Source organism: Corticium candelabrum, chromosome 6, assembly GCF_963422355.1.
Source record: "Corticium candelabrum chromosome 6, ooCorCand1.1, whole genome shotgun sequence".
NCBI lineage: Eukaryota > Metazoa > Porifera > Homoscleromorpha > Homosclerophorida > Plakinidae > Corticium > Corticium candelabrum.
In genome coordinates this window covers 5,615,457-5,625,117 of record NC_085090.1, presented here as the reverse complement: position 1 = coordinate 5,625,117, position 9,661 = coordinate 5,615,457, and the positions used below count along the sequence as shown (strand labels likewise).

The window sequence follows — 9,661 nt, the reverse complement described above, 5'->3', positions numbered from 1 at the left end:
AAAATATATGGCAGACAGACAGACAGACAGACAGGCAGTCAGATAGACAGACAGACGGACAAACCGACCGACCGACAGACAGACAGACAGGCAGGCAGGCAGGCAGGCAGACAGACAGACAGACAGTTACACTTGTGTACATGCATGGCCGTGCACAAGTATGCAAATTTCTACTGGCAACCTGTTGTAGCATTCTATCTCATTTATGTTTATCATGCAGAGAGTGGCATAGGAGCATGTGCGAGTATTCCTGAAGCATTTAATATGCATGTTACCGGACAACATTTGCAGCTGTCATCCGACATGATCCTTCAGCGTGGAAAGTGGAGAGGAGGCGCGGTGCTAGTGAAGAAACCACATCCGGACAAAGTCAACCCCCAGCTTATCAGAATGCTGTATAATGAAGTTCACATTCTAGGGTGAGATGTGATGTGATATACATGTGTGTTTCTATTGGTATATCATATGATGTGCTACATACATCGTAGCAACTGTGATTTAGTTATCATGATTGTCTAGAGGCAAGTTGAGTGACTTCATTGAGTTGAGCTCTTGCAACATAATAATGAGATACATTTTACAGTTAATCTATTTATGTTAATTATTTTTAATTTTATAGACTGTCTAAATAGACATTGTTATTGTTCTTGAAAATTTAAACATTTTAGGATTTTGATTTTATTATCTAAACATATCACTCAACTCACAATGAACATGCATCATGGCCATACATCACACAACTGGACGTAATCATATACATACACTATGCAATATCAGCAGGTATTAGTAGTCTTAGATCAGAAATTTTAGAAATGAAATTACAAATTTATGAGATATAGGATACGCAAAGATTGAGAGTATTTAGTATGGGTATGGCAGTGTGTGTGTGTGTGTGTGTGTGTGTGTGTGTGTGTGTGTGTGTGTGTGTGTGTGTGTGTGTGTGTGTGTGTGTGTGTCTGTGTGTGTGTGTCTGTGTGTGTGTGTGTGTGTGTGTGTGTGTGTGTGTGTGTGTGTGTGTGTGTCTGTGTGTGTGTGTGTGTGTGTGTGTGTGTGTGTGTGTGTGTGTGTCTGTGTGTGTGTGTGTGTGTGTGTGTGTGTGTGTGTGTGTGTGTGTGTGTGTGTGTGTGTGTGTGTGTGTGTGTGTGTGTGTGTGTGTGTGTTCTAGGTGGATGTCAAAATTTGTCGTTAGTCATGTACATAGCTGGAGTGCAACAGGTACAGTGTAACTCCTGCTGTTCTACTTATCTTTGACTGCAGACAAGGCCAATAAATACAGTAGATTTGATGTGATGAATCAAGGGATTTCAGGCTTGTTGCATTGGGTTCAGCAATGTCTCTTCACTATGAGAGAAAGACATGCAATTCTCCGTTAGACTGCATGATAATTGAATTTTAGTGTCTGCCATTGCTCTATAAAACACTTTTACAGATGCTTGAGTACCGATAGGAAAACTGTTAATGAGGCACTTCAATTTAGTTGAATGTCTAGATAACATCACATATATTACAGGTTAAGTGCAGCTATCTCATCTGCGGTGTCATTTCTGTTGGTTGTTTGGCAGTTTTCTCTTATTATCTTCAAGTACACGTACATGCATGACAGTCTGTCTCTGTATGGTTAGTTGCATCTTGTTCATTGCCATCATGTTGAAATTCTTTAGTAGCATGAGAATTATAGGAAACATCAATTGAGACAGTCAAATATAACAACAGCTTTTACTGTTTAAACATCTACGATGACATCATTTGAAACAGTGAGAAAAAAGAAAATAAAAATATAAAAATGCACATGCTTGAGAGACAAGTCAGCACTGCATTTATGTGACAGCCAACAGGCAATGTGAAATACAATTGCTAAAAACATTCATTCAAATTCAATGGTCACTTCTGGTTCATTTGCTTCTCATCCATCTTTCTGCTGTTGACAGTACGCTGTGGTTGTCTGCATCAACTGTTACCATGATTCGGATGTCTGCACTACCCAACCCTTCCACAGTTGCTTGAACCACGATGAGTGGCGGTGGTGGCTGAGACAAACCAGGAGGCACAATACGAGTCAAAATATTTCCTTCTGCGTCGATTTGAGTGAGTCTGTGTCTATGAAATGGCGATGCTGCATGATTCACTGACGTTTGGACAATAACTCGAGCCAGTCCGTGATATGCACTTCTCCAGGTTGCTTTGTTTGGCTCGTGGCACGATGGATCGCCGTTTCCCACCCCAATAATGCGTGCTGGTCCACTCAAGATTTCAAATGTGACATTGTGTGAGGCATCTGGGACGACTCGTCCAGCAGAGTCAACAATCGAAGCTCTCACCATACCTGCATCTTGTCCATCCAATAGAAGCCTTGTTCCTGTGCCCGTGTCTTCACTAGGAACATCTACATGTAACTGTACGGCAGCTGCCTTGCCGGTCGTTTCAACAGTGTGATTGGCAACTACCATGTTTTTTCCAATAAGAGCTACAGCTGTTAGAGATCCAGGTGCAAATACAACATCCTGCCACTCGGCCCACCCAAACCATACCACAGTCTGCATGCCTAATGACTTTCCATTGACAAACAACTCGGCAATTGGGGCATTGGTGTAAGCATGGATTGTCCTGTTGGTTCCTTCCTGACCTGGTTGCCAGTGCTCTACGATGTGAATCATGAATCCCATGTGGTCTTTACTTTCTGCCATCAGCTTTGTAGCTTCTGCATCGAGCAGCCTGGCCGGCCGTGTGACGAGATCATGAGCACTCGCGCTCATGTTAGTTGTATTGTAGAGCCACCACGATCGATACCAGAATGCCGATGCTTTAGGGAAACCTGCCAAGTCCATAGATCCAAATGAAGACGAGACCATGGGCCAACCATATGGCGTTGGTTCACCATAGTAATCGAACAGGGTCCAGACCATGCTTCCTGCAACGAATTTGCGACTAAATTCTCCACTATTTTGTGAAGAATCGCAGTCTCCATTAAAGTTGCCAAAGTTTGGTTTTGTCTTGTTGGCGATGTCTTCACCACGTTGGGTACGGCATGAGCAGCACTCGGACTCGACCATTGGCAGATGAGGAAACTTTTGATGAAATGGATCGAAGGTTGACCCACTTCTGTGAGAAAATCCCTGGACTTCAATGACAAGAGTCAGTCCATTGCCAAAACCTCCACTCATGTTGGCTCCAACTGGCCGTGTTGTGTCTTCCTCTTTGGATGCTTTCTTGAATTCGTTTCCGACATCCATTGGAGCTGTGCCGCTTGTTTGCATGCAGCCTCCTTCATTACAGAACGACCATATGACGACACTTGGATGGTTCCTATCTCTTCTGATCATGTCACGCTGATTGCCTACCCACACACTGTCGTTCCCAAACTGTCGGTTCTCATCCCACACAACGACACCGAGCCGATCCAAAATATCGAGCAATACTGGAATTGGAGGATTGTGGGACATTCTCCACGAATTGCCTCCTACGGCTCGGAGAGTTTGTGCTCGGAACAGATTGATACGGTCTGGAACTGCCACACCCACACCAGTGAAATCATTGTGGTCACAAAAGCCACGCCATTTGAAAGGCATATTATTGACGTAAAATCCAGTGTCGGCATCCCAGTGAGTACTCCTGAAACCCACAGTTGTATTGACAGCATCCATCACTTGAGACCCAACCATCACCTCTGTTTGCAAAGTATAGAGAAACGGTCTGGCCGGACTCCACAACTCAACCTGTGATAGTTTTAAGTCAACTTTAGCTACGATTGTTTCACCAGGAGACACGTCCATCGACATTGAAGCACCAGAGGCAGCTACCTTTTCATCAGTCATGAGTGTAAAATGCACAGTTACCGTCTGTTTCTTTCCATTATTGTCATCGTCGTTGACTACCTCAACACTGGGCGAGTACATCAAGGTATCGACATACATGCCGGCCGATGGATCATCTTTACTGTGTGCTTCGATATCTCCTGATACATTCGATGCTGCATATATGCCTCCGACTGCTAGATGTACTCGGCCGGAACTGACAAGATGATTGTGTCGATATATTCCTCCTCCTTCGTACCACCATCCAGACCCTTTTGTGGCATCAGCTCTCACCGCAATCACATTCTCGTTTGCTTTGTCTTGACCGTACATCACGTTAGTTGCATTATCCAGTCGCACAGAGAAGCTCGTGTATCCACTATCATGATACAAGAGCATTTCGCCATTGAGGTAGACAGTCGACTGACGGAAAACGCCTTCGAAGTAGACCCAAATCGATTTGCCTTTCCAGTCGGATGGAATATTAAAATGCTTGCGATACCACGTGATATTTGTAGGTAGATATGCGTGCTTCTCTGGGCCTGTTGTTTGGCTGTATGTGCCACTGATGATCCCATCATGTGGTGCATCCACTAATTCCCACGATTTGTCATCATAGTCACGTGACGTGGGCCCATTCTTGGCCGGAGGAGGAGGCTGAGCAGGCACTTGCCTGCCTCCTCCGACCCATATGGCACTACTGTGATTGCAATCCTCGCTTTGACCCATCCAGCAGCCCTGATTCGAAGCTGAGGAGAACTGCCAGATTGCACACATGACATCTGAGCAGCAGTCTTTCATACAGTCGCCTGCAGTTGTTGCTACATCTTTCTTTAGGCCCCTGCACTCAACGCCGCTCAGATTCTTGGAGAATGAATTAACGGGGCATTCGTTCCCACCTGGTACATCACCCAGATGGAAACGCCATGCGAAGTCGAAGTTGATGTCTTCACGCGGTGGTGCTTCGTCTGAAGAGTAGATGTTGTATCCAGACGTTGGCCAGATGACGCACAGAACTAGGAGTGAGACGGCTTGCATTGAGCTTGTTGATAGAGTGTGATGAGTAGCTAGCTTATGTGTCACGTGCTCTTGCAATGTGCACGTGTATGAAGTGGTGGGTTGATACGGACACAAAATGGAATGGAAACGCAAGCATGCATACACGCAAACTACTCTACCTACATGCAGCTTTGTGTGTTGCCTTGTGTGGGTTTAAGACTAGAAATGTCTGATAGTTGATGCATAGACGTGTGTACTCATTGCGTCACACTCCAACGTATTTTCTAAACGCGCACACGCACTAACGGACACACACACACACACACACACACACACACAGTCACACACAGACACACACAGACACACACACACACACACACACACACACACACACACACACACACACACACACACACACACACACACAATTGGAGCAAGATAGTGCTTTAACATGTAGTATCAAAATGTAGCATCTTGATGGAAATTTCAAAGTAATTGTTAATGATCTATGTGCTTAATACATTTTAGTATTTATTTAAAGTTGTAAGACATGCAGTTATGATATAGTAAATATTAATGGTGTGTTTGACGTTAGAAGATATTTGGAATTTGAACTTTGGTTAATTAACATTGTAGGCAACTGCACCATCCCAATGTCATCATGCTGATGGCAGTTTGCAACAGTTTCAATCAGGATGAGGTGTGTATGGCCTTGGAGCCGATGAAGAGAGCCACGCTGACCTACCAGCTACATGAACGGAAAAGGAGATTTAGTGCTTTTGAGGTTCTGATGCTGCTGACTGGCATCGCGGATGGTAAATTTCAATTACATACACTGAATGTTGTGACTGTGACACAATTGTCTGTGTTTGTTCGTTAGTTAATTTGATTGCTTTGTTTGTTTCGTGTGTGTGTGTGTGTGTGTGTGTGTGTGTGTGTGTGTGTGTGTGTGTGTGCATGCATGCATGCACGTGTGCATGTGTGTGTGTGTGCATGCACGTGTGCGTGTGTGTGTGTGTGTGTGTGTGTGTGTGTGTGTGTGCGTGTCACTTGACATCTTTACATATACTGTAGAATGTAGCACAACAGTTACTATTATGACGTACATCTGCAAAAATTTACTATCTCTGTTTCTAAATTAGGTCTTTACTATGTCCACGAGTCTGGATTTGTTCACAGTTATGTGAAGCCCGACAGTATCTTGATTGGCACTACGTTACAAGCCAAAGTAAGCTAAAACGCAAAGAGCAATGCTTATACATAAATTACGGTCTAACATGTCAGGAACAGTGTTTTATTTTTATTGGCTGTGCTGATTGACGTCTTGTGTACACAGCTGTGCAATTTTGAGTTCGCCCGAAGTGTTGACCGAGCATCTATGTCACATGTTTCAGAAATGTTTCCATACATGGCTCCTGAGCAACTTCAAGGAATGCCAGTGGATCAGGTAATGCTTGATTCTTACCTTCAGATTTGGTATATATCATTAACCGATGACAGACAGACAGACAGACAGACAGACAGGCAGACAGACACACAGACAGATGGATGGATGGGCGGATGAACAGACAGACAGAACAAGAGACGGACAGACAGACAGACATACACAGATGGACAGAAACAACAGAAACAGACCTACACTTGCAATATCGTTTAAATCTATTTTTGTAGGAAGGAGATATTTACAGTTTTGGTTGTGTGTTGTGGGAGTGTCTTACTAGTCGAATTCCTTGGTCTGAGAAAGACATTTTGCATCTTCCAGAGTGGGTAGGAAAGAAGAATCACCGTCTACAGCTGGAAAGAGCGTGGCCTGTCTCTATTAAACGACTGTTGTCTGCTACATTTGGCTCTGCGAAGTCACGACCTAATCTTTGTGAGGTAAGTGTAATAGTTTGTATAGTGAATGGATGGTGGAGAAATATGTAGTAAGTACTAAAATTACACACACACACACACACACACACACACACACACACACACACACACACACACACACACACACACACACACACACACGCACACGTGCACACACACACACACACATGCACACGCACATGTGCACACACACACACTCACACACACACACACACACACACACACACACACACACACACACACACACACACACACACACACACACACACACATACACACACACACACACGCACACACACGCACACACACACGTGCACACACACACGTGTGCATGTGCACATGCGCGCTCGCGCACACACACACACACACACACACACACACACACACACACTCACACACACACACTCACACACACACACACACACACACACACACACACTCACACACTCACACACACACACACACACACACACACACACACACACACACACACACACACACACACCACAACACTAGCATTCACATTGACATATTGGATGGGCAGTTCAAAATTAACAGACGAAATCGCTAGACAGATGACATGACATCACTCGATGAGGCATGGATAGATATTTGACGTGCATGATGATCAGTTAGACAGTCAGTCGGAAGCTATCTAGATCGAGGTATGATAGATGGAGAGAGTCGCCGATGCAGGCATTTATTACCAGATGAATGAGCCTAGGGACAGACAATGAGACAAATATACACGATGCAGACAGACAGACCAACAGACAGACAAACAGACAGCAGTCATTGTGGCCTTGGAGTAGATAATGATGAAAATAGCTTGGACATTATTGAACAATTGTAGAGGTTTGTAATAGCCATCATGTACTCTAAATTGTGATTTAACAAATATATGAAGATGACAGACAGACAGACAGACAGACAGACAGACAGACAGACCCATTTAGTAGCAACGCAGTGGTAAAAGCATCAAGAAAGGACAGATTTGCAGCTGCAAAAAGAGAGGAGATAAAATAAATTAGTATTCTAATCAACAGCATCCAGGGTCATGCAAAGCCATTGATTTTTGACATTTTGGTTGTTGAGGAGAAAAGGCAGACAATTATTTGAACCATCTGGCCAAGAGATCGAGAGATGTAGAAAGTGGATCAAGAGAAGCACAGTTTAGAGGACAATGGAGAAAGAGACTATCAATATGCCTTCAGAAGTCCAATTCCAATGTAATATTGAGAAAACTTAGAAGAATTGCAGAGGGAAATGAAGAATTGGACGACAATGAAAGAGACATTCAGAACATAATTCATTAGAATTTTGGTAGTGTTCGATCTGTATGTCTCAGTAGATGGACATTTAGCTTAGCAGTTTTACCTGTAGTGTTCTTGTAAAATTTTGCTTTTTTGTGTTCAATAGTGAAAGACAGACAGACAGACAGACAGACAGACAGACAGACAAATGACAGACAAACAGACAGACAGACAAATGACAGACAGACAGACAAATAGTAGTAATCTTATGCTATCTACTTTTACAGCTATCTCTCAAGTTGAGTACTATTGCCGAACTACAGAGTCCAAATAGTGTACGGCAAATCGACGACCCATTTAGTGGCAGTCACCAGAAAACAAAGTCAGTGGTTGGGATGACTGAAAGTCTGCATCATGGGATGATCAGCAGCAAGTCTGTTTGCGGTACGTGGAGAGGAGGAGCGAATGATGACTCGGTAAGTGAACCAGAATATAGAGAAACAGCTTTTTCAAAGAGAAGGCAAATTAAAGGACAGACAACAGACATACAAAAGATTGAGTGACTGTTGCAGATCACAATCGATCAACATACCACAACTGGTTGAAATTGTAATTTTGTATTTTGAACTAGACAATACTTCCCTACTACTTTCCACCATCAATTAGTGATTAATTATTGTTGTTGTCAGAATGATAGTTTTGCAACAACTTCAACTATTCATGATCCATGCAACAAGAGCTACTGCCATGAAACTAGCAGCGATGATGAAATGGCACCACCAACGGCAGCAAGACGATGGAAAAAGCACGGCGAGCAGACATTGTCGTCACAAGGAAGGAGCTACAGGAGAAGGTTGAGACAAAATCTTCGCAGGAAATCACGTGATCGAGTCACCACTCAAAACGATGTCTTGCCTGGATGGGATATCCAGAATGGTGTATCATCGAGACTGGAAACAAGAGTTTGTGAAGCATCAGCAAAGACAGTAGACGAGCGAGGTGGCTCAGCAAACGATGAGGATCGTAGGGATCACGAGAACAGTACAGATGCTGTACAGGAGTTTAGCTTAAATTTTGTTGAAGAATTCAATACTTGCAGTGAAGGTGCTGAGAATGTGTCATGCGAAGTTGTGAGCCCTCCACTGCAGGACCTTCTTGATGCATTGAAGATACGGAAGTTTGAGTGTGCACCAGAGGGAGAGGAACATATCAGGCGTACTGTCTCAGCTCGTGAGACTTCGTTATAAGGATACGAATGACAATCAACTCTTGTACAGATGGTGGCCATCAATTGTTGAAATAGACGAGAAGTTGGTTGCTACTTGCAAACAAGTGCATGGTGTGACCGTATTGGTAGCTACTGTTTTATGATGGCACATGCATAGACAGGCCTTTGGATGTATCTGCCTGTATATGATAGTGGTGTGTGGTCTTTGTGCGTGACATGCATGTATGCAAACACACACACACACACACACACACACACACACACACACACACACACACACACACACACACACACACACACACACACACACACACACACACACACACACACCATACTTTTTGTCTCTCTTCAATGGAGCCACACGAAGCCTTACATGCATACCATCTAGATATTAAAACTTTAGTTTCACAATAAAACAAAAATTAATTAATTTATAATTAACCTTGTAAAATGTACTCATTCAAGTATACAAGAAGCCAGTACGTCCGTGTAGCATCAGAACGTTCATAAACCAC

The 9,661-nt window shown here is 43.5% G+C and overlaps 2 protein-coding genes across 3 annotated transcripts in view; one reads left to right on the top strand and one right to left on the bottom strand.

Moving 5' to 3' along the window:
• The window catches only part of LOC134181149 (inactive serine/threonine-protein kinase TEX14-like), a 13,143-nt gene extending 3,776 nt beyond the window's left edge, over positions 1 to 9,367 (top strand). For both annotated transcript variants that reach the window (XM_062648364.1, XM_062648363.1), the window contains exons 6-12: positions 221 to 419; positions 5,427 to 5,605; positions 5,933 to 6,018; positions 6,127 to 6,237; positions 6,462 to 6,668; positions 8,206 to 8,394; positions 8,608 to 9,367. In XM_062648364.1, the coding sequence (XP_062504348.1) occupies positions 221 to 419; positions 5,427 to 5,605; positions 5,933 to 6,018; positions 6,127 to 6,237; positions 6,462 to 6,668; positions 8,206 to 8,394; positions 8,608 to 9,165 (1,529 nt within the window). In that variant the 3' untranslated portion in view covers positions 9,166 to 9,367. The remainder of the gene's footprint in view (positions 1 to 220; positions 420 to 5,426; positions 5,606 to 5,932; positions 6,019 to 6,126; positions 6,238 to 6,461; positions 6,669 to 8,205; positions 8,395 to 8,607) is intronic.
• On the bottom strand, positions 1,168 to 4,829 carry LOC134181456 (beta-galactosidase BoGH2A-like). The gene has a single exon (XM_062648730.1). It carries the CDS (start codon positions 4,827 to 4,829, stop codon positions 1,893 to 1,895), a length of 2,937 nt encoding a protein of 978 aa, XP_062504714.1. The 3' UTR covers positions 1,168 to 1,892.
• Positions 9,368 to 9,661: the final 294 nt, after the last annotated feature.

What these genes read in the sequence shown, in the direction of transcription:
- LOC134181456 (XM_062648730.1), bottom strand. Translation starts at nt 4,829, where the DNA reads ATGCAAGCCGTCTCACTCCTAGTTCTGTGCGTCATCTGGCCAACGTCT.